The sequence below is a fragment of the Vigna unguiculata genome, chromosome 4 (genome assembly GCF_004118075.2).
Source record: "Vigna unguiculata cultivar IT97K-499-35 chromosome 4, ASM411807v1, whole genome shotgun sequence".
Taxonomy (NCBI): domain Eukaryota; kingdom Viridiplantae; phylum Streptophyta; class Magnoliopsida; order Fabales; family Fabaceae; genus Vigna; species Vigna unguiculata.
Genome location: NC_040282.1, coordinates 29,646,323 through 29,672,738, shown reverse-complemented (window position 1 = coordinate 29,672,738; position 26,416 = coordinate 29,646,323). Strand labels below are relative to the sequence as shown.

The window sequence follows — 26,416 nt, the reverse complement described above, 5'->3', positions numbered from 1 at the left end:
ATTGCAGAAAATTGATGCCAATTTTTTGCAAAAATATTTTGTATAAAACACTTTTCATAACAAATTTTATAGAAAATACTTACGAATTTTATAATTTTGTAGAAAATAATTATCTACGAAAGAATTACCTGCTTCTTGCAAATTTTTTAAACAAGTTTTCAAGAAAAATCTCATGAAAATTTTTAATAATGACAAAAATTTAAAGACTAAAGACCGAAAAGAAATGTTTCACGCGCTATAGTATAGAACGTGAGATGTAAGTCATTAAAGTTTCTACAATTGCAATATTTATCAAAGTCTCTTATGCATATCAAATCAAAGTTATTTTCATTTTCAATTATTTTAATCAGAGACTTTTGAAGTCTTAGTGTTTATCTTTTATCCTTTTTAAGTCATTGCAATTATTCAAGCCGTAATGAAAAGTTAAGAAAAATATTTAAGAGAATTTTTCTAACTTAAATTTTAGAAAATAAATTACTTTTATTATTAGTTGCATGTCCAACTTAGAAAGGGACTTATTTTCATAAATTATAAGATATAATTTAATGGTTGTATAAATATTAGGATAAGTTCTACATTTTGTTAAGAATCGCATACATGCCATTTTACTAAAAGTAGTAGTATTTTATTTAAAAAATAAAAAAATAATAAAATTACTTTGTGTACCAAGTTGGGTGATAAATGACAATATATAAAAGTCTGTAATAAATTTTAAAGAAGTCCTTTTCTTATTTTCCTCTTTTAGTAGACTTTTGAAGTCATCTTCCAATAATTTTTCAATTTTAAAGTTGTGGTCCATTTTTTTTTTTTTATAATTTTGATTGGTTGTTATTTTTCAGTTATTTTTCAGTTATATTGGTTGTTATTTTAAAGCTCATGCCATATGTCATTTTGTGATTTTTTCATTTTTTTTAAATTTAATTTTTTAATTAAAAAAAAATTTCGTGTCAAACCAATATCATGCCACGTGTCAAAGTCAATTTTTAATAGTCAATTTGGTCCTAATTTTTGTTTTTAAATTTAGCATTCTTGTTCCTCTCCAAATTGAGACAAAATTTAATTTGTATATAAATGTTATATGAATATTCTTATTAAAATGCATATTTTTATTAAATATTTTTAATTTAGAATTAGAGTTGGTTTAAAAATAAAATGAAAAAGCAATAACACCATTAATTTAAAAGTTTGTAATCAATTTTAAAGTCTATTTCTTATTTTGTTCTTTTAGTAGACTTTTGAAGTCATCTCCCTAAAATTTTGTTAATTTTAAAAATATAATTAGTTATTTTGCCAGTAATATTTTTGTCAACTTATGCTTGGAAATTGATGTTATTATACCAATAATGAAGAAATACAAAATATTCTTTAAAAAATATTATTAAATATTTCAGTGGTGACAACTTGAGAAGTTTATAGAAAGAAGAATAACTTGTACATTTTATTTTCGTAACTTAATAAATAGTTTTTTGGCAGGATAATGACCTTAGATGATTGAAGGCTAACCTTGTGCGCGGTAGGATGAAATCCATCAGCAATGGCTCTACAGAGCAGTAAATGCCACCATAAGTGCAGACGTCCAGTGAATCCGATCGTATTATATAGCATCCTATTTGTTTCCTATCACATGATTGTATGCCTACTGTGTTGCATGTTTATGATATGTTTCAATTTTTGCTCGCTATAACATGTTCAAAATTATTTTACTCTAGCTTATATCCTTTTTGTTTGTTGTATGTTCTCTATTTGGGTTTTCCTTTTTGCAATGATCACCAATTATTTGGTGTGAGCAGATGTGGAAACCCCTGGTGATCGAAGTGATGAGGGAAACGCTGCAACCTAGTCTGCCATGGGTTGTCTTTCGCTCCTGGAAGCATCTTTTGCAGACACTTTGCCTTAATGCTTTAATTGCTCTATGAGCAAACTTTTATTTTAAACTGTTGCCTTTTTAGTACTCTGTTATTGGTATTGTTTTGTGTTGTAACTCTTCTTCCAGTATATTTATGGATAATTGTAATGTTTGATACATATATACTCTTTGTCTTATGCTCTATTTCATATTATATTTATGTGATGTTTATTTAGTAGATTTATCTCTATTTAAATGGGATGTCACAAGTTGCATGTCCAACTTAGAAAGGGACATCTTTTCATAAATTATAAAAGATATAATTTAATGGTTGTATAAATATAGAATAAATTATGCACTTAAAGAATCACATAAAGAATCACATATATGTGCCATCTTACTAAAAGTAGTAGTATTTTATTTAAAAAATAAAGAAAAGAAAATTATTTTGTGATCAAAAGTTGGGTGATAAATAGTAATATATAAAAGTTTGAATCAATTTAAAGTCGTTTTCTTGTTCTTTTAGTAGACTTTTAAAGTCATCTTCCTATAATATTGTTAATTTTAAAGTTGTTTTCCATTTTTTTAATTTTGATTGGTTGTTATTTTGCAGTTGGCTTAAATAGTCATTTGGTCCTAGTTTTGGTGAAGTTTTTTCAATTTGGTCCTAGTTTGGTGAAGTTTTTTCAATTTGGTCCTACTTTTGAAATTGTTTTCAATTTGGTTTTACTTTTCGTAATTTCATTCATTATATTCTTGTCCTTAACTCCGTCTAAATAGTTAACGGAACATGGCCAGTGTGGTTCGTTTCTGTGACGTGGAGCAGTGTGGTTCGTTTCTGTGACGTGGAGCACTGTTCAATGACGTGGTCGTTACTTTACTATGCAAGCCTTTTAATTTTAATTAGAGAATTTTAGGGTTTATAATTTGTCGAATTAGATTTAGGGATTCATTAGGATTTGGGATTTCTTTGAATTGGGGATTTCAGAGGCTATGCATGACCCACCATCAAGATTTTTTTTCGTTCTGTGAAGATTTTGTCGTGAGGGTTTGCATCTTCGTCGCAGAGGTAGGGTTTTTTTAATTTTGTGGTTTAGGGTTTGTTCTAAAAACCCTAATCATTAACAGTAATCGACATGTCTATGATCTGTTTCAATTATCTGCTTGATATAACATGTTCAAATATCTTTTTACTTTAGCTTACCCTTTTTGCTTGTGTTTGTTTTCTTGTGTGGTTTTCCTTTTGCAATGATCATCAATTTGTTGGTGTGAGCAGATGTAGGAACCCCTAATGGTCATCAGGATGGTGGAAATGCGACAGTGTAGTAACCATGGTTGGATCTGGCTCTATAGAGCATCTTTAGGGGACATTGTTGCCTATGTAATCTTTTGCTCTATGAGCAAGCTTTTGGACAACTATCAAACTCTTATTATGTTTTGTTCATGGCATCGTGGTGTGCCTTAGTCTTTCCTTCTAAATATATTTTTGGATAACTGTAATAATTAGTACTATGTACTTCATGTCAGGTGCTCATAGATTTATTTATTAAATAGGATGTCACGTCTACTACACTCGCAAAGGTCGTTTTATTTTCAATTAAACTCTGTCCACAAAAATTACAATATTTTTAAAATAAATATTTGTTATCCAATCAAAATTGTTTTCTTTACTTATTTATAATCAGAGACTTTTGAAGTCGTAGTATTATCTTTTATCAGTTTTAAGTCATTGGAATTATTCAAGCCCTAATGACAAGTTAGGAAAAATATGAAAAAGAAGTTTTGAAACTTCAATTTTAGAAGGTAAATTATTTTTATTATTTTTTGCATGTCCAACTGAGAAAGGACTTCTTTTCATTATAAAAGATATAATTTAATGGTTGTATAAATATTAGGATAAGTTCTACAGTTATTAAGAATCACATGCCATTTTACTTAAAGTACTCGTATTTAATTTAAGAAAATGCAAAAAAAAAACTACTTCGTGTACCAAGATGGGTGATAAATCATAATATAAAAGTTTGTAATCAATTTTAAAGTCCATTTCTTATTTTGTTCTTTTAGTAGACTTTTGAAGTCATCTCCCTAAAATTTTGTTAATTTTAAAAAATATAATTAGTTATTTTGCAGAAATATTTTTATCAACTTATGCTTCGAAATTGATGTTATTCTACCAATAATGAAGAAAAACAAAATATTCTTTAAAAAATATTATTAAATATTTTAGTGGTGACAACTTGAAAAGTTTATAGAAAGAACAATAACTTGTACAATTTATTTTCATAACTCAATAAATTATTTTACGCGTATATTAGATTAATTCTTTAGTCTTTTTTTAGTCTTTTTTAGGTTTTAGTGTTTTTTATAGTTTAAATTTCCACTTTAAGAGAACTGGTTGAGATATTTGTTTATTAATAAAGTTTTAAAGTTTCAATTCAATATTTTACATTTCTAAAAACATTATTTTAGTCATTTTTAACTAATAAATAGATCAATCATTAACACAAAAAAGCCTTTTAACGTCCGATATTTTCGATTTTTGACGTCTGCCCAAACACCGACTTTGTAGCGAGTGACGTCAAAATAACGTCGAAAAAATAGCAAACGTCACTTGACGTCGGTCCATTAAGAGTTTGATGTTATTCAACGTCGGGGCCAATAACAACATACGTCAATTTTCGCGTTGAAATGAGCCAAAAAACCTGAGCAATTTAACGTCTGTCAGAGCCCAACAGACGTTAAATAACGTCGGCCCCTGGTACGGTCAGACGTTAAAATAACATCTGTCAGAGCACACTAGACGTTAAACTGCTCTATTTAAAAAAAAAAATTGACTGTTTTTACAACATCCATACACCTAAAATTTTTTACATGGGATGGTCATGTGAAATTTAACATAAAAGGATTTATTCCCATCACTTGATGAGAACAACCATCAATCCAATCTAAACACTAAATCATTTTACTAAGGTTGGCAGAGATAACTAGATGATTAACCATCAATCAAACATATTTAAGCAATATATGACATGAAGTAAAATGATTGGCATGATGATTGTTGATCAAGTTTTTGCAGTATATAATTGTATTTTTGGTTAAATATTTTTTAATCCCACGTGAACAAGATATACAAAGCATTTTTCATACGCACAAATAATAATTGTCCTATATACTTAGTTTCTTTCTAGGAACAAACATAAAATAGATAAATTCAAGTAATGATACACCACTCATTTTAATAAAATGCAAAACAACTGAAATTAAAAGTTATTTCTCAAAGGGGAAAAGTACAAGAAAGAGAAATGAAAACTGCAGCTGTCATAAAAAACTATTTAAAGTGAATTTAATGTATCTCTAGTCAAAGTAATAGTGATAGAGTTCCTAGTATGACTAAACGTACTATATTCACAATACAAAAAAGTCGCAGGGCTTCAATTGTTTTTATCCATCTTTAAATGAGTAAATTACCTGTGATTTAGGGGATCGGAATACATTCCAGAACCTAAGTGTTTCATCTCCAGCTCTAGTTACAATAGTCTGAAACAGTATAACTCATCACAAGCAGAAACACAACATATAGATGATACGACAAAGAACTCATTTTCATAATCAAAGACAGAGTGATGAAAAAGGAATAGGTTAAAGAACTGAAATACCTGTCCATCTGGAGAAATGGCAAGATAGAGAACTCTGTATGTGTGGCCAGTAAGAGTGGCCAGCTGCATCAAAGGACCAAAAATGGTGGTAAAGCAGGTTTGAATAAAGTAAAAATAAGAAAAGAGATACATCTTATCACAATAGATGGTGTACCTTTGACATTGTGGGGTATCTCCAAACAATTATCTGGATCTGGGAGTAACCATGTGTGCTTACTAGTTCGTTGATATTTTTAGACCACACGAGATTGCAAACCTGCCAAATATAAAGGTTGAACACCATTTTATTTGTATTAAGAAAATGGAAAGCGCAGAGCAGGTATTGTTTAAGAAAATGTATCTCTAAAGGTCTTAATATTTGAAGTGGTAAATGCCACAAGTTCTTAAAACAATTTATAGGCCGGAAGAAACTTAAAGAATCATACCTCCCAACTATGAATGGTCAACTAAAATGACATTTAATTTAGGCATTTTTACAACTTTACAGTAGTATAATAAACTCTAGACAAGCTATTTTCATTGTAATGTCTCAGTTTCTATACAATGATAGAGCAAATAATGATTTTACCGCCAGAACTGGATTTCTAAGGGTGACGGGAGATGACTGACTCCATGTAAGAGGAAAGGCTGAGTTGAGTGTTGATTCCATACAACCAACTGCCAAAAAAATTATTAGTACTTGTGCATGAGAATAAAGAATAATAGTTCAGAAGAATGCTTAAGTTTGCACTTGCGTACTCTGTTGTCATTTCCTCCAGATGCCAACTCACGGTTATCATAAGACCACTTCAGTCCACAAACCTCTAAAGAAATAAAAAGGAAAATCAATATGTTGTTGGATATCATGTACAGTAGAATAGTTAGACAAGATGAAACTGTAAGAAATAAAAACAAGATTGACCCCTCTGATTTGTGCCTTGACAGTTTACTGACAAAATCGTCTTGTGCACGGATATCTCTTTGATAAATATTCTTATCCCTGCCGCCAGAAGACAAAGAGATGAACTCCAGGCCAAGGCTCCAACACGTAACCGATGACCCTCCATAGACCTTATCTTCTTGCAACGAGAAGCATCCCAAATCTACATGGACAATAATTAGACTCAGGTATTGTTTAATTGGTGGGTGGGAAAAAACATAAAATGAACTAGGAAGTGGGACGAACTAACCTCTTCTAATTGAAAGACGAACTTTGAGAGGAATTCTAGGGTCTCCGCACACTGTTGGCCAAATGGGAACGAAGAGCAAGTGGGACGAATCTCAAAACGCTGCAAATGGGGATGAAAATGGAAAATAATCGGTTCAAAACGCGTAAAATCAACCCATAATCAAACCCCAACAAGTTTGATGGCGAAAACCTTTCGAAACTCACCTGGAGGGGGTCGGAAATGGCGTCGCCGGCGGGAACTCTCGCGGAAACGATGAACAGCGCGAGGGTTTCTGCGTTTCGCGCATAGATAAACTAAAACTTAACGTCGGGGGTGTTATGTTCGACGTTAAGTGACGTCGGGGGTGGGAGGGGCCGACGTAAAGGGACGTCTGGCGCGCGCTGGTCCGACATCAAGGGACGTCTGTCGAGCAGGGGGCCGACGTCCTTTTTTGAGTGACGTCGGGGTATTTTTTAACAGACGTTAAGTAACGTCTGCCCGCTCCACGTCAGACGTTAAAAAGGTCTTGTTATTTACAAAAATGCCACCGGTCATTTTTAACGTTGGGCTTTTTTTAAGCAGACGTTATTAGGATGACGTTAAAGGCCTTTTTTGTGTTAATGAATAGACACATCTACCAATAATTTTGTTAACATGTTTAACGATTATATTAAAAATATATAATAAATCTTTTTCAAAATATAAAATACTATATTAAAATTTTAAAACTTAGTATACCACAACACAGAATTTCAAAAATCATAAAATAGTAGTAACTAAGTAACATTTTGCTCCAAATATTTTTAGCTTTTAATGCAGAATAAACATTTGAGTTAAAAAAAAATTATAGTCTTCACCAAAAAGTTACGTCTTCAATATAATAATTATAAAATTTTGTTGCATATTATTTTTGTATAATTATTTTGAATTTTAACCATAAGTACATGACTATATCATATATGTAATGTTTGTAGTTTGTGTAGGTTGGGTGAATCTGGAATGGTATATATATGGCTGACTGGGAATGGTAACCTTATACCAATATCATCTCTTTTAATACATTCTGAAGAAGAATTGTGTGTTTGTGATGATAAGCATTAGAGTGTCAGTGATGAGTCCGATTGGTTTGAAAGTGATAATATTTATGGTGTGTTTGGTGGCATTCCAGATTGTTGGTGGTGAGAAGGAGATAAGATGCTTAGAAAGGGAGAGGGAAGCACTCCTCCGATTCAAAGCTTCCATTGTTGATCACCATGGCATGCTGTCTTCTTGGACCACTCCTGATTGCTGCCAATGGAAAGGGATTTGCTGCAGCAACCTCACTGCTAATATCGTAAGCCTCGACCTTCATGGTGAGTATGATTATGAAACTGAATCATGGTCTTATTATATCAGCGGAAAGATCCACCAATCATTGATTGAGTTGCAACAATTAAAGTATCTCAACCTCAGTTACAATTCTTTTTCACATATCCCAGAGTTTCTTGGTTCTCTCAGGAACTTGAGATACCTTGATCTCTCATGCTGTTATTTTGACGGAAAAATTCCAAGTCAGTTTGGGTCTCTTTCTCATTTGAAATACCTTAATCTCGCTTCGAATAATCTTGAGGGTTCTATCCCTACTCAACTCGGAAATCTCTCCAAGTTGGAGTATCTTGATCTCAGAGGCAATTCTTTTCAAGGAAATTTACCAACCGAACTTCAAGTCTCTCTAAGCTGGAGTATCTTGATCTCGCTTTCAATTCATTTGAAGGAAATATACCATCCCAACTCGGAAACCTTTCTAAGTTGGAACATCTTGACCTCAGCTTCAATATTTTTGAAGGATATATACCATCTCAACTGGGAAGTCTTTCTAACTTACAACAACTTTATCTTGGTGGGGAAGATTATAATGGAGATCTCGAATTCAACGATAGGGGTAAGTTGCTGTCTAATTTCATTTCTTTAAGCCATCTTTACTTGTGGTCCATACATGGTCTTAATAGTTGTCATAGTTGCCTGCAAAACATTGCCAAGCTACCAAAACTAAGAGAGCTAAGCTTAATTGATTGTAGCCTTTCTGATCATTTTATCCTTTCATTGAGGCCTTTCAAATTCAACTTTTCTACTTCTCTTTTGGCCTTTGATCTTTCTGAGAACGCCTTCACGTCACCTGTGATACTTCAATGGGTGTCAAATATAACTTCCAACCTTGTTGAGTTGGACCTTTCTTATAACAACTTGGAGGATTCTGTATCCAAACATTTTGGCATGGCAATGAATTCTCTTGAGATCCTTGACCTTTCTTCTAATAGTTTCAAGGGTGAGGTTTTGAAATCCTTCATGAATATATGCACCTTACATTCTTTATACATGCATCAAAACAATTTAACCGAAGACCTTTCATCAATTCTTCAGAGTTTATCTAGTGGTTGCATTAGATACTCACTACAAGATTTGAATTTGGGAGAAAATTATATTAATGGATCTTTACCAGACATTTCAGCATTTTCAGTTTTGAAGTCATTGGATCTTTCAAATAATCAATTATCTGGAAAAATAGCAGAAGGTAATAAATTGTCAACTCAATTGGAATCTTTATCAATCTCGTCAAATTTTCTAGAAGGTGGAATTCCGAAATTATTTGGTAATGCATGTGCTTTGCGCTCATTGGACATGATGGCTAATAACTTGAGTGATGAGCTTTCAACAATAATACATCAATTGTCTGGATGCGCTAAATACACATTAGAACATTTGAGCTTGCAAGAAAATCAAATCAATGGTACGATTCCTGACCTTTCAGCTTTTTCAGCTTTGATGTCATTGGATCTTTCAAACAATCACCTGAATGGAAAGATAAGAGAAGATAGTAATTTACCCTTTCACTTGGAAACTTTATCAATCTCATCAAACTTTCTAGAAGGTGGAATTCCCAAATCATTTGGAAATGCATGCGCTTTGCACTCATTAAGAATGGAGGATAACAAATTGAGTGTAGAGTTTTCAATAATAATTCATCATTTATCTGGATGTGCTAGATATTCATTAGAAGTATTATATCTACACATGAATGAAATCAATGGCACACTAATTGACCTCTCAATGTTCACATCTTTAAGAGTGTTATCTATTGGTGAAAACAAGCTAAGTGGAAAGATTTTAAAAAATATTCAATTTCCACCTCAACTAGAAGAATTAGACATACAGTCAAATTCCTTAAATGGTGTGTTCACTGACTACCATTTTGTTAATGTAACCAAGTTATCTTACTTGGACTTATCTAATAACCCATTAACCTTAACATTTACCCAAAATTGGATCCCACCTTTTCAATTGAGTTCCATAAGGTTGAAATCTTGCTTGTTAGGTACATTTCCCAAATGGTTGCGAAAGCAAAATAAATATGACGAACTTGACATTTCAAATTCTAAAATATTGGATATGGTTCCAAGGTGGTTTTGGGCTAAATTAGCTTCTGGAAATGTGGGTTCAATAGATATTTCAAACAATAGTCTACATGGTATAATTCCAAATATTTTTGGAAAGAACATTGTTGATTTCCTAATTCTTGCATCAAATCAATTTGAAGGTCCTATTCCACCATTTCTACGAGGTTCCATATTTCTTGATTTATCTAATAATAATTTATTAGATTCGCATTCATTTTTATGTGCTAGTGGTCCTGAAAAAATACTAGCATAATGGATATGGTTCCAAGGTGGTTTTGGGATAAATTGGCTTTGGGAAATTTGAGTTTAGTAGATATTTCAAACAACAATCTTCATGGTATAATTCCAAATTTGTCTAGTAAGGGGGTTGTTTCTTCCTTGAATATTGCATCAAATCAATTTGAAGGTCATATTCCGCAATTTCTACGAGGTTCCATGTTTCTCGATTTATCAAATAATAATTTCTCAAATTCTTTCCATTTCTTTGTGCTGGTGGTCCAGATGAAACACTATTATATCATTTAGACCTTTCATATAATCAATTATTTGGACACATTTCAGACTGTTGGAGCCATTTTAAGTTATTATCTTATTTAGATTTGAGCGACAACAATTTTTCAGGAAAGATTCCTCCTTCGATAGGATCACTTCTTGATCTTCAAGTATTGTTATTGAGAAACAACAACTTAACACATGAGATCCCCTTTTCCCTAAGACGTTGTACAAAGTTGGTGATGCTTGATATGTCAGAAAACAAATTATCAGGGCACATTCCTGCTTGGATTGGGAGCAAAATGCTAGTGTTGAAAATTTTAAGTTTGGGAAGGAATAATTTCAATGGTACTTTACCATTACAAATTTGTTATCTAAAGTACCTTCAAATATTGGATCTATCATTGAATAACTTATCTGGAAAAATTCCTTCATGTATACATAATTTTACATCAATGACTAACAAGACATTTTCAAGTTATTATAGAAGCCCTATGTATTATGCTATAACTAGTAGAGGATACATTGAATCATATGAATTGAAAGCATTCTTGATGTGGAAAGGTTTAGAGAAAAAATTCAAGACTACTGAACTATTACTTTTAAATAGTATTGATCTCTCAAGCAATAAATTTTCAGAAGAAATTCCTACAGAAATAGAGAATATAGTTGACCTGATCTCATTGAATTTATCAAGAAATAATTTGATTGGGAAAATTCCTTCATATATTGGAAAGTTAAAATCACTTGAATTTCTTGACTTGTCAAGAAACCAACTTGTTGGTTCAATTCCTTCAAGTCTTGCTCAAATTGATCGACTCACTATGTTAGATTTATCACACAATCGGTTAAGTGGAGTTATTCCAACAAGCACACAATTACAAAGTTTTAATATCTCCAGTTACGAAGATAATCTTAATCTTTGTGGACTACCATTACAAAAATTATGCCATGATGGGCTAACTCAAGAATCATTTATTGAAAGTCATCAATATTCTCTTTTCAGCAATAGGGGATTTTACATCAGTGTGACATTGGGATTTGTAATAAGCTTTTGGACGGTGTTTGGCACAATCTTATTTAAACATTCTTGGAGACATGCTTATTTCAAATTCTTTGAAAATTTAACAGGGTGACATTTATGTGACAGTAGTAGTGAATTTCGCCAATTACAAATGGTGCAAGTAGATTATCAAGTAATAATGTTATATTTTCAATTCTTTTACATATATTTACTTAAGCTTTCGCATTATATATATATATATATATATATATATATATGTATGTGTATATATGTATATATATACACATACATATATATATATATATATATATATATGTGTATGTGTATATATGTATATATATACATATATATATATATATACATACATATATATATACATATATATATATATATATATATATATATATATATATATAGTATGATTGTAACATCCCAGTTTCAGTAGCTTAAAATTAATAAATAGGATTTTTCATCATAGTGTTCAAAACAAATTATTCATTGTATAAAATATATTAATACAGTCTTAAAGAATATAGGACTATAAAAATATATCACTTATATAAACCAACTAAAACCAACCAAGTTCTATACACACGTTAACCACTTACTACAACTCCTAGAAACCTTTCACTAGCTTAATGGATGGTTCCTCAACCTCTAAAGGTACCTCTAAAGCTGCAACTTCATCTGCTCTCAACAAATAGGTGACCATCACAAAAGAAAGACAAACAACAAGAGACACATAGTGCAAGGGTAGCTAGTTTATAAAAGAAATAATCATATAATAGTTAAACTTGTTACATCATAAAATAACATATTTCAAACATTCATAAAAAGAAATACCAAACATATAACTGCAAACTCTATAGATTCAATTACCCAGATTTATGCATTGACTCTGACATAGAAGTTGTGCACCTATCATAAAAGTGGATTGCGGCAAAGGCCTTGGCTCCACTTGGCCTAACCAAAAGTGGATTGCGGCGAAGGCCTTGGCTCCACTTATCCTAACCAACATGAATTAATTTCCTCTGGACATGGTAAGTTACTTATGGCATCGCTAGATTAGTGGTTCCACCCCTAATCCCGTCATAAGAACCTCCTTAAACTCTCACCACCTAGGCCATAACACTCAATATGAGTTTGTAAACCTAGTAGAGTACAGGATAACTTCTGACCAATACATATCCCTAGCCAATGCATAACGACTTACTAGTGAGGATTGCACTTCTTCCTTAGAAGCATAACCCTTATGCAACAAACAATTCAAATCAACTTTTCTCATTCCATTCCATTAATATTCACTTTCACTCTCTTAAAATCATCACACTTCCTCAGAATCCAGCACTTCAAAACAAAGATGCAATCCACCTTTAACCATTTCATTCCATTGATTCTCTTTTATACTTATATCCTCATCACTTCTCCATAAAACATAATCTCACACCGAGTTCCTCATACCAAACAATCATACATAGCCCATTCATCATATTCACATATACTATTTCATAATTTCATGTAATAAGCACTCTGTGACATTAATGTTCAAGAACAACTAGTAAAACTTCATAAACACAAAGAAAAACACAAATGCCACACATGATAGAGGGGAAACGATAGTTCATGTTAAAGGTGAAGGAACAAATAGAAGGTTCCACAAGTAACTTATGGATTTTCCCACAACCCGTGGATTTGGCTCCAAGATGCAGAATTCACACCAGCGTATTCCATAGGTAACTAGTGGATATTTCCACAACTTGTGGATTTAACTACAAGAAGTATAATTCAAAAAACGAGTTCCACTAGTAACCAGTGAATATTTCCACAACCTATGGATTGAACTATGACATCCATAATTCAAACAACGAATTCCACAAGTAACCAATGGATATTTCCACAACCCGTGGATTCAGCTCCAAGAAGCATAATTCAAACTATTCAAGCAAAAACAACCATACTCATCATAGATCAAATTCATCAACATGCATTTATTAATTTAGAAAAACACTATAAAGCAAAACAATACTAGCTTCCCTTACTTGAAAAAGTGGCTCAATTGGCCCAAACAGATAAACACACTTAAGGAACACAAAAACACCTTTTGCACCACAGGACGACGCTCTATCTATACCTAGGAACAACACAAGAACGATCGTGACCTACCGTTATGATCATTGACCAACAGAGACTCATATTAATGCTTAAAACGTCACTTGCAACCAAAGTAGGGTCACATGTAAGCCAGAACAAAGAAGACCCATAAGAAAATGAGCAGAAGTCCAACTTACACGGTTGAAGAAACTGATCGGATAGAAAGGAGGAGTTCGCCAAGAGGATCATCCTAGCAGTCTCTAATCTTCAAATAGATGAACAGAAGGTCAGAACTTCTAGAGAGAAATCAGAGAACTCTAGAAAAGTGGTTTCTAGAGAGATGATATATTTTAAAACCTTTTAATCTTAAAATAGTGAGTCTGACTATTTTTAAACCATTATCAATTCTTAAACGTCATTTTCTAGAATTTTACAATGGTTGTAAACTTTAGTTTATATGTAAATAACAAACCTTACACATTTAAAAAAAAACGAATAATTTAAAACAAAAATATTTTTGTCATGTTAAATTTATGTAGTTTTTTATTGTAATTTTTTATTTTAATTAATAATGGACCAAAGTTATAATGTGAGTTGTCTAAATAAGCTTTTCAAATATTTTTAACTATTTTAATATAATTAATTATATAATCATGTAAATATTTTAAAGAGATATAAGATAAAACAAAAGAGCTTAGTTACGTGAAAAACTGATATGTCACAGTTTTATAAATGATATTATATAATATTTTCCTACTATATAACTTATGGTCATGTTAATTACTTTTATTAATAAAAATAAATAAATAAATAGTCTTATGAATTAAAATAGTATGGTTTTTCTTATTCTGAGACTTGAAATGACAAATTGTAAATTTGTTTGCGTCTTATTTTTACGAAATCAATGTCGCTTTTTTGGTCGTTTAACTCAAAAAAGAAAATCCAACATCTCTAGTTTGCTTTGGTTTTCTATTTTTCAGTTTGGAGTGCTCATATTTTTTATCATTTTTCCATTTCGCACATTTGTTTACATTCTGAAAATTAGCCTTGAAAAATTACTTCATAATACAGTTTTTGAAAATTCATTAACATATAATTTCTTTTATTTTAAATAAAATAAATATTTTTTTTCTCAATTTTAAAATACTCTCTCCTTTCTGTTCTTCCTAATTTACTCAACTACTACACTGTTTTTTTACCATTTGAAAATAATAACTTTCTCTAGGTCTTTTTTTTTTTTTATCTTTGTTTTTTAAAGTTGTCAACTTATCCACATAAACTATATTCAATCTAAATATTATTAGTTTCAACCTAGTAAATAGAATCTCAGAGATCTTTTAAAACCGAAAAAATTTAATTATTTTTGTGTAATGAATATTGAGACGAAGATCAGTCCATATGAAAGCCTATTGTAAACATAGTACATTTTACATTATAAAATAATTTTGGGTTACATGTTTTTTTTATAAATTATTGATATTTGTTTTTCAAATAACTATAATTTAGTATTTTTTAAATCCTCTAAAATTATAAATATATATTATTATTCTTCGAAGATAAAATATGCCTTTCATACTAATCAGTGTCCGATTTTTCGACAATCAGAAATTAAGAAATAATAGACTAAATTATAAATGTCAGTTGTCTAAGTAAGATTTCAAATATTTTTAACTATTTTTAACTATTTTAGTGTATTTAATTATGTAATCATGTGTAAATATTTTAAACAGACATAAGATAACTAAAAGAACTTAGTTTTGTGAAAACTGACATGTTAAAGTTTTATAAATGGTATTATATAGTACTAGTGAAAACACATACTTTGTTCATACTCTATGTTCACTTTTTTATGATAAAAATTAATAAAATTATAAATATAAATATGTATATAGAATTTTACAATTTAATTGTATAAATAGTTTTTTATTTATTTTGTACATAATTTTTATTTATTTAATTTAAAAATATTTAAATTTGAAAGATAGCTAAACTTAAAAAAAATTACTTGAAAGGTAAAATTGGAAATAAATGAATATAGGTATAGATTATATAATATTTGAATACTACATAACTTATTATCATGTTAATTATTTTATTAATTAAAATAAATAAAAAAATAGTTATTTTTTGGAATATTATTATAAAATGTCTTTATAATATTAATATTTATGAATTAAAATAGTATGTTGTTTCTCATTCTGAGTCTTGAAATGTCAATAGTAAAACCTTTTTTCGTCTTATTTTTACGAAAACAATGTCTCTTTTTAGTCGTTTAACAAAAAGAAAAATCTAGCATCTCTTGTTTGCTTTGGACCTTTGGTTCTTTATTTTTAATTTTTATGGTGATCATACTTTTTACTATTTTACATTTTCCCACATTTATTTATGAAAGTTGGCCTTGAAAAATTAATTTATAATACAATTTTTAAAAATTCATTGACATTTTGTTTCTTTTATTTAAAATAATATTTTTCTCAATTTTAAATTACTCTCTCCTTTCTATTATCTCTAATTTATTCAACTACTACATTATTTTTTTACCATTTGAAAATAATTTTCTCTATGTTTTTTGCTCTTATCGGATGTAACATCCCATTTTAATAGCATAATACTACTAAAATAAAACATTTTATTGATAATCTAATGTATATCGTATATTAGTACAATTTTACAAGACAAGACTATAGTAATATCACTCATATATATTCTCCCTTATACTATAGTTCTATTACGAGACTATACCTAACATGATCTAGCATTGTTCAACCACCCAAATAGTTTATTCCTCAACAACAAGATGTGTTCTACACCTACATCTCAATTTGCTCACACCAATAAGATGATAATTGCAAAAATAAGAACATAACACATAATAGACAAACGGACAGACACAAGAGATGGTAAGCTAATTTACAAAAAAAATATCATATATTAATAAAACATGTTGCATCACAATACAATGGACTCCAACTAATCATACAGATATAAACTATATAATCAAAGACTCTTCTAAACTCAATTATCTGGATATGTGCACTTGAGTCAGACTTGCGAAGCCTTGCACTTGTGATGGAATGCAATGATATACCGAGTTGTTGTACCGAGCTACCACACATAAGGTTAGTCCATGGCACAATCATAATAACCTTGGAGTCGTCCTTATGACAAGATCTCATGTCGCTCTCACCACCTAATCATTCTCCTCTACATGAGTATGAATGAATAGTAGAGTTCAAGATAGCTACACAAAATGGAGTAGTTCTTACCTCAAGACACACCCTAGTGAATCACACATGATAGGATTCTCTCCCTGGAGAAATCACTATACATTACCATTTCTATCTTCATAACATCACATTCAATAATCTATATCATTACCATTCATTCGTATACCTACGTACATCGCACAATAATTTATTCAAGGCTAAACATTCAATTAAAGATATTTGAATTCCCTCCAAACTCACCAAATATCATTTAACTCAAAGGAAACATTAAATTATTTTCCATTAAGTACAACAAAACAGTGAACAAAATTTATCTAACCACAAACCTCAAATCAAAGATCCCAACTGTCAAATTAAAGATTCATATGTTTAGGACCTATTGTCAAAATTTTAGCTCAATCTAACCATTAACAAAGTAGAAATCCCATTTCTCCAAAGATGACCTAGACTAGAAAAACAAGATGGTGCCTGACGCTAGAAAAGTAGCACCCGATGCTGCAACCTCCTAGAACCCATTGATTTAAGTGCATTCGACGATACAAAAATGGCGCCCAACACCCCCAATTTAGTGGCCACTATCTTAGTGGCACCCGAGATGTATCAATACCTAAAACTTCCTTTTTGAGCTTTGATTGTGCAATTTGACTCTTCTTGAATTAATCCCCAGTTAGTAAACTTTCAAACACTTGAAATTTCATGCTTTTAACTCAACACGGGCCATACTACTAAATTAAAAAATCTCCCAAAGGCATTATGACTCATGGACAAACCAACTTATGTTTTCAATATATCACATAGATATGAATAACACACATCTAAAACAGATTAAATCAAAGTCCATATCACATTCTACATAGATACATATAATTAACCAAGAGGTTTAACTTAAAAAAAGTATAATTAGTTTCCTTCATTTGTGAAAACAACCCTTAACAACTCTAACTGTCTAAAACACCTTCCACTCCATAAGATGTTCTATCTACACATAAAGACATCACAAAAATGATCAATACATACCATAAGGATCATTGATCAACAAAGAGTCATATTGATGATTCAAATAGCACATGCAAGCAAGAAAATTTCATATGTTAGACGAAAACAAATTGGTCATACAAAAAGGGAAAAATAAACGACTTAGTCGGTCGAAGAAAAAAATCAGTCCAAAATGAAGAGCTCGCCGTGAAGATCGCTCTTACAACTTTGAATCTTCAATCAGACGAACGAAGGGTGAGAAATCCTAGAGAGAAGTTAGAGAACTCTAGAAAACTAGAGAGATTGTTACGACCTCGAATCTTGAATCAAACGAACGAAGGGTGAGAAATCCTAGAGAGAAGTTAGAGAACTCTAGAAAAGTGGTTTCTAAAGAAATTATGTTTTTTAAAATAATGAATCTCGTTTATAAAACTTCCTATTTATATAAATTCTTTTAGTATTAAAATAACTGAGTTTCACTATTTTGAAACCACTATCAATTCTAAAATAATATTTTCTAGGTCCTCATATCAAGATCCGTAGCATGGACCTTTAAACAGGTGACAACATCTAAGCGGTGGCTTGAATGCTCTTGGTGGTTGGAATTGAATCTCTCGTTGTCCAAAGGGTGAAGATCCTTTACAAAAGAATCTCTAATGCTAAGTATGAATTTTGGGATATATATGATGAGTATGAGAACGAGACTCTACCCCTGGATATACCATGTGTATTTATATGATTTATGGGTCCTATAAAATATGTTATAAAACAAAAGATAATAAAAACTTATGGTACTAACGATATATCAACATGAAAATAACATCAATATACTATTTAATCAAATTAGCCATATATTTTGTTCATATATGACATAAAATGATATCATTATCATATAATCAAATTATCAAAATTTGATCATATATTCCGATAATATATAGTACTGAATCAACAAATATATCTTTTAATATTATTTAATCACTTTAGGCCAATAATATTAAATGTTCTTGTTAAGCCATGCTCTTAGATATATTTTTTGGCCGAATAGGTACATGTTTTAAAGTGGTCAAGTTATCCACATAAATTATATTCGATCTCCAAATCTTATTAGTTTCAACTTTGTAGATAGTTTCTAATGTCAAATATCTTTTAAAACCCATAAAATCTAATTATTTTTGTGTAATTAATATTGAGATGAAGATCAGTCCATACGAAAGCCTAAACATAGTACATTTTACCTCACAAAATAATTTTGGGTAAAATGTTTTTTTTTTATAAATTATAAATATATTTTTCATATATCTAAAAACTAGTATTTTCTAAGTGTTCTGAAATTATAAATATATTTTTGTTATTTGAAGATAATTTTTTTTTTCATAATTACAAAATTACAAACGTTGATTTTTTGTTCTGCAAATATTTGTATTACTTTTAAATTCTTAAAAACAATAAATGTGATATCGCTAATTTATAAGGATAATACATCTATACTAAAAAATTGTAAAGCATGGAAAATAGAACATTTTTAATTTGATAAAATAAAAATATATATTTTATTAAGATTTGTTATGAAATTTCAATTTCGTCAATATTAAGTTATTCCATTTTCTGTAAAACAGAATGTAATTCATTGAGCTAAATTAATTAATCAATTAAAATAAATATTCATTTATACATTTGGGATATTCACATTTGTTTTGTTATTTTTCAGCATCTTGAAGACCACACATCCCTCTTGCAAAGTTCGAGCTTCTAAACTTGGACAAAATGTTATGTAAGGAATAAGCTGAAAAATATGATTGTTTTAGTTGTTGCATACATGTTCTGATTTCATATGGTGTTTGTATTTGTGTAACTTTTGGTTAGAGCTGTTTGATGTTGTTCTCTGGAATAAATTTTGGTGATGATGTTGGAGAAGAAAACTTATAATTGATGTTAATTAAGAGTCTCATCCGCGATATCTATCTTTCTTATTTTAACACTAACATAACAAATATTAAATTTTAGAAGAATCTAAAAGAAGTATGTTTAAATTTTAAAAGGACAAAAAATAACTAGAATTTTAAAAATAAATTAAAAATTTTAAAAATTTTACCATGATGCAGAACAAATTTTAGCCATATTAAGTTGAATAAAAACTAATGATTCAAAAGAATTTGTAGGGTAGAGAGATGTTTGTGCAATAAATTTTTTCTTAAAAAGGTTATTTTAGTCATTTAAGAAAGATGGAAGGTGCGGGAAAAGGGTATGAAGCAAAAGCCCAATCCAATAAAAGGCCCAAAAAGAATGGTTCGAGAAAGAAAAAAAAAACATCATTTCATTTTTTCTGACGTAGTGAAGGTTCCGGCATAAGAAAATCTCTTGCGGTGTATAAACAGAAGTTGAATCTGTGTACTGCATTGTTTTGTGAGAGAAAACTTTAGAATGTTAGAAGAATGGAGGAACTAAAATCTGGTATGGAGGAGCACATGGAGCTTATGGCAGATCTTGTTCAGATGTTCTCCTCAGATATTCGTTTTGGCTTTAGCCCCGCTTATGATAACTTCATGGGTTTCTTCCATGCCATTGACTGGAAGGTAGCTTTCCAATGTCGGTTTTTCTTCACTCCGTTTGTGCTTTCTTGGTTTTCCAGTTTAGTGTTTGTTCTTTCTTTTATTATCGATCTGTGAGTTTTCAATTTAAGCTTCGTATTCTTTTGTTCTTGGGATTCACCGTTTGTTGTATATTGATTTTCGATTTGTGGGTTTTCAGTTTGAGCTCGTATTCTTTGTTCTTGGGCTGTGAATTGTGGATTTGTGTTTCCAATTTATGATTGTCAACGTCATTATCATAATGCATTACTTCCTATAGCTTAAAAGAGGATAGGGAATTTCTGGTGTTATTTACTTGAACGACAGCTGCAGTGTTGAAGTCTGAATTAGATGGTTTATTTCTTCAAGTATTCAGCCACATTTTATCAACACCTTTCATCAACCTTGTGTTAGATTTGGTAATCATAGTTGGTCTTGCACATTGTATATTTGTGTTAGAGTGCAGTGTTAGATTGAACCAAACCACTTCCTCTCTTTTCTTATCGAAATCCAAATTAAAAGAAAGATTTACTTGACGGATGGGAGGCTTTCAAATGATTTTCCTGATGAGAATGTAGTTCAAATCAGAAAGTGAAAATGTTCTTGTGTGGTCTCTATCATGGTGTCATCGTCTAATTCTCTAACTCTACATCATCGTGGTTGTTGAATAAATTCAATAACCTTATTCTCACTATTTGACTCCATTAAAATTATGACTTATATGTGTTTAGTTGTTAGTGATGCTTAATTTCGCTGTTTGAGTCTCACAGAATAACATGGCCTTAATGTTTATAAAATTTCGTTGACTGGTGCTTGATTGTATTTTGTTTCGATTTTTGGGTTTCAGTTATCATATTATTTTCATTTGGGTGTGTGAGAGTTCTATATGATACGTTTGGTGATATTGATTATTGGAACAATTACAGGCGGCGATCATATCATATCAGATTTTTGTTGGATAAAAATTTTCAAATTCAATTTCTTTTACACATTTTTTTGCTATGTATTATGATAATAATATACTTGCATGATTTTCATTAATAAAACTTAGGTTATTTATTTCAAGATATTCATCTGAACAAATTCAACATTTTGACATGTGCCTCCTTAATTATTTTTTTCATTTATAGAACTAAGTAAAATGTGAATTCATGAGTCCATTATTGCTATTTTGTGATATTAAAACAAAATCATTTTATTTCAAATTCTTAAATTAAATGAAAATTCACTTCAATTCTCAAAATATGCATAAACGATAATATTATTTTGAAAATAAAATTAAAATATATATGTTCTGTAGTATTAAGAGGATAAACTGTCTATACGGTCCTGTAAAAATTTTAATATACTAAATACATTAAAAAAATTAAAAAAAATTAAAACAAAAAACAAAAATATTAGGAAGTGAAACGTGACTGTCATTATTCATGATCGTTAATTATTTAAAATGTTAAAAAAATCAAATTAAACACAATTGATGAAAACTAGGTTTATTTGAGAATAAAAACAAAATTGAGACTGATCTGACAAAACTCGATGAAAATTGGTATCAAAAATATTTTAACCAAAAGTATGTATATGTACGGGGTGTGAAACTATTTTATCATACATAAAATGATCATAAATTATGTAAATTTTAGTGAACGTTTTTGTAATCATATTCAAATAGCTTTCATTATAAAGTTAAAAGTAACCGTAAGAAAATAAAAATATTTAATATGAAAAGTAGTAGTATTTTATATTAAAAAAATAAAAAATAATAAAAAATTACTTTGAGTACCAAGTTGGGTGATAAATGATAATATATAAAAGTTTGTAATCAATTTTCAAGTCCGTATTTTTTTTTGGTACTTTTAGTAAGAGACTTTTAGGCTTTGTTCACTTGAAGGAAAGTAATTATTCATAGAGAATGACAACTATGGATTAAAGGTCATATTTGCGTTTGTTTAAGTGGATTGGAGAGTAAGAAAATGTGACGATTTGCGAAATCTACTGATTTTGCAGTCCTGATTAAGTTGAGGTAATTTGAGATGGATACTTGTTTAAATACATTTTTACCCTCAAATTAAATATGTTTTCTTCATGAGCATGTGTGCGGTTGATGGAATAAGATGAAGAGGGATCCGATCCCATGAGGGCGGAACCAATCTATGAGGAAATGTGAGAGTGAATTCGATCCATGGCAACTCGAACCGATCCATGATAGTCCAAGTACACTTTTTATTAAATTAATGGGTCTTCCAAATTCATTGTAGAGTATGGTTTTACTTCCTTTGGACCATGTTTGTTTTTAAAAAGCAAATAATATATATATATATATATATATATATATATATATATATATATATATATATAAATATGTATAATAATTAATGATAATTACTATATTGTTAAATTTTAATATTTTTAATTCATCTAATTATCATTTAATTTTATTTTTACCATCAAGGATATTTTAGTAATTTTAAAATTTTTATCTATTAAAACTTTTTTAATCTATTACATCAATCAAATTAGTCACTAACTTTTACAAAATTCATCTACAAATCCACTCTTTTTACCCTCTAAATTCCCTTAAAAAAACACACATATTCATCTACTCAAATTAACACAAATTCATCTTCACACTCTCCCTTAAATCTATCTTACAAACCGAACACACCCTTAGGCTTTGTTCCTATGGGGGAGTGGATATGGGGAGAATGGGAAGATGAATTTGTGTAGATTTGGGTTGATCGATTTTTGTGTTTTTTGAGTGGATTTAAAGAGTAAAGTGAGTGGATTAAAAGATAAGTTTTATGAAAGTTAGTGAAAGATTTGATTGATGTGATAGATAAAATTAATTGTTAAAATAGATATATTTATTAAGTTACCATAATACTCTTGTGTAAAAAGAGATGCATTTTTTGAATTGGTATTGTTAAAATAATTTCTAAATTAATTAATTTTATTCATAAAAATAATTAAAATTAATTCAAAAATAAAAATAAAATTGAAAGAGACACTTACCCTTCTCCTCTTCGAATTTCAAAATAGTAATTGTAAGTGCAATAGAGAAAACAATAAAAATGATTAAATCATAAACAATAAAGAATTAACCAATGCCACTTTCAATGGCACAAAGAACTGATTATGTTAGATGTTAGGTGAAACTGATGTAATGAGGGGAAAACAAAAACCAAAGGCCAAGAAGAAGTAGGCATTAATATATTTTGGGGCATGACCAGATAAATTAATCAACAACAACTAAATGGCAACTAAAAAACAAGCACAAATGCATAAACTTACTTCCAGACCCAGATGCAGAAATTGAGAGTGGCAACATGAAGAACAGTAGCAACAGCAAAGCCATGAGAGTTGAATGTGTCCAGCAGTAGCATAAAATGAGCACTGCTTACATTGAATAACTCACTCCGGCGAAGAAACCATCAGCTCAAGCGACCTCCTTCACCACAAGTACAAATACATAGCTCCTCCGGCAACTCCGACAACTGCAATCAACTCCTCCACCTGCAAAAAACCAAAACAAAAGGTAAAAAAAAAAAACCCAACGACACCAGTGTTGTAACTGGTATCATTCCTTTTATAAACAAGGCACCAATTACGTAACCGGTGTCATCACTCAATACATTGCAGCAACACCAGTTAGCTAACCGGTGCATATCACCACCCCCACCACGTCCAAGCACAGCCACCACCTAGCCACCACCTCATGCAACCACTGCTACCCCTTCAACCTCCCGCTTCAACTGCAGGGGTGTGATAGATATTATTATGCCAAATAATTTGTTATTATTTTGAGTATATTATGCAGCATTAGTTAGCCTAAATTATAGCCTATCAATTATAACAACAACCTAAATTATAGCTTGTAATTTGTATATATTCCTTATCAATGAATATGAACAGCACGAATGATTTCCTACATGGTATCATATTAGGTTACCTTCCTCCAATCCTAATAAATCTACCCGTCACTTCCTTTCTCCTTCTCAACCAATTTTTTTTTCCTTCTACTACTGCCCATCAATGGCTAAAACTTACAAATATCACTCTGCCCTCTTTGTCACCAACGTGAAGCATCTTATTCCTATTACCTTGGACATGGAAACGAGCCAATATCACTCATGGGCAACCTTATTTAAGGTTCAAGCCAAAATTCATTCGGTGCTTGAACAAATCATCCCCCCACGAATGAAATAGCCATAGCAGAGTACCAAAGAACCAAGGCTGCTGATCTCTCACTATGGACACACCTTGATGCTACTATACTCTAGTGGATTTATGCCACTATTTCTCCTGATATTCTCACATCGATACTTGTGGCTGATGACTCTGTCGAAAATGCTTGGCAGCGTGTCACTAACTTATTTTAAGATAACAAAAACTCTAGGGTAGTCTATCTTGAAACTCAGTTCACAAACACGAGTTTGGCAGATTTCTCAACGACCTCCGCCTATTACAATCGACTCAAATCTCCTGCTGACCAATTATCCAATGTTGTGGCTCTTGTTTCAGATCAACGTTTAGTACTCCGCTTGCTTGCTGGCTTAAACGAAGCCTATGCTGGTTTTGTCACGGTTATGCAACAAAAGGATAACTTGCCCAGTTTTGCTATCACATGCTCTCGATTGAAGTTGGAAGAAACCATGATTCAGGAGCGAGCAGCTCGTGCATCTAGTTCCACTGTCCTTTTAACCGTGGATGATGGATCCTCCTCACAGTCACAACCATATACCACTCACAATACTCCTTCACTAGGACGTCATAATACAAATCGAGGTAAGCGACCTACTCGAGGCCGAGGCAACAACAATCGCGGTGGTAGAGGCGGACGCAGCGGTGACGGAGGTGCAAGTGTTGGACGAGGTGGTGCAGCACACCAGCATCCGCAATACCAAGCCTACCCACCATATCCTCATCCCTTCTTTAATCATTGGGATGGATGGGCCCATCCTCCTTGTTCTTATCCAACAACTTCATGGCAACCTCGACCTCCACGTCAAACTGGTATTCTTGAACAACGACCACCACAACAAGCATACAATACATCACTAGCACCACTTCTTGTTGCGAACACACCTACAGACATTAATGCGGCTATGCATACCCTTACCCTCTCTCCACCGGATGAGAATTGGTACATGGACACTGGTGCTACCTCTCATATGACAACGGATCAAGGTACACTCTCCTCTTATTTTTATTCGAGCAAAAATCATAATATTGTTGTTGGTAATGGTCATTAAATTCCTATTTATGGTCATGGAAGCACTACACTATCCCCACCCAACCCTCCTTTACACTTAAACAATGTGTTGCATGCATCAAAACTCATTAAGAACCTTGTATCTATTCAAAAATTTACAGTGACAATTTTGTTTCTGTTGAGTTTGATCCTTTTGGATTTTTTGTGAAGGATTTGCGAACGGGGAACCATATAATAAGGTGTAACAATTCACGGGATCTCTACCCCATCCTTCCCAAAAATCAGGCCATATCTCCACCAATATTTCCTTCTGCCTTTACTGCTTTGTCTCCCAATTTGTGGCACAATCGTTTAGGCCATCCAGGAGCTACTAGTTTTCTTCGTCGTCAAAATTTTATTAATTGTAATAAAAGCAGTCACAGTTTTTGCACATCTTGTCCTCTTGGTAAACATGTGCAATTGTCGTTTCATGCCTCTTGTTCATTTACTGAATTACCATTTGACATTAGTCGTAGTGATATTTGGACTTCCCCTATATCTAGCTCTTCTGGCCATCGATACTATGTAATGTTTCTTGACGACTTTAGCAAATTCTTATGGACTTTTCCTATTTCTAAAAAATCAAAAGTTTTTTCCATTTTTCAATCCTTTAAAACTCTTATTAAAACCCAATTTGAAAGAGATATCAAGAATTTCCAATGTGATAATGGAAGGGAATTTGATAATAGTCCATTTCAAAATTTTTGT

General features: G+C 31.1%; 2 protein-coding genes across 2 annotated transcripts; both read left to right on the top strand.

Moving 5' to 3' along the window:
* Positions 1 to 7,704: 7,704 nt before the first annotated feature.
* LOC114180705 (LRR receptor-like serine/threonine-protein kinase FLS2) lies at positions 7,705 to 10,337 on the top strand. Its single transcript, XM_028067007.1, has 2 exons — positions 7,705 to 8,371; positions 8,476 to 10,337. The coding sequence occupies exons 1-2, from the start codon at positions 7,738 to 7,740 to the stop codon at positions 10,335 to 10,337; spliced, it is 2,496 nt and encodes an 831-aa protein (XP_027922808.1). The 5' UTR covers positions 7,705 to 7,737.
* A 9,988-nt stretch (positions 10,338 to 20,325) lies between these two features.
* On the top strand, positions 20,326 to 25,914 carry LOC114180704. The gene is made up of 3 exons (XM_028067005.1): positions 20,326 to 20,466; positions 24,876 to 25,644; positions 25,880 to 25,914. Exons 1-3 carry the CDS (start codon positions 20,326 to 20,328, stop codon positions 25,912 to 25,914), a joined length of 945 nt encoding a protein of 314 aa, XP_027922806.1.
* The last annotated feature ends 502 nt before the right edge of the window (positions 25,915 to 26,416 follow it).

Bases quoted from the DNA above. Each gene is read 5' to 3' on its own strand.
- LOC114180705 (XM_028067007.1), top strand. From the start codon at position 7,738: ATGATAAGCATTAGAGTGTCAGTGATGAGTCCGATTGGTTTGAAAGTG. The intron at 8,372-8,475 runs GTATCTTGATCT...ATATTTTTGAAG, and splicing joins TCAAGTCTCTCTAAGCTGGA to GATATATACCATCTCAACTG.
- LOC114180704 (XM_028067005.1), top strand. From the start codon at position 20,326: ATGGAGGAACTAAAATCTGGTATGGAGGAGCACATGGAGCTTATGGCA. The intron at 20,467-24,875 runs GTAGCTTTCCAA...CTTGAAACTCAG, and splicing joins TCCATGCCATTGACTGGAAG to TTCACAAACACGAGTTTGGC. The intron at 25,645-25,879 runs GTACACTCTCCT...TTTTTTGTGAAG, and splicing joins TCATATGACAACGGATCAAG to GATTTGCGAACGGGGAACCA.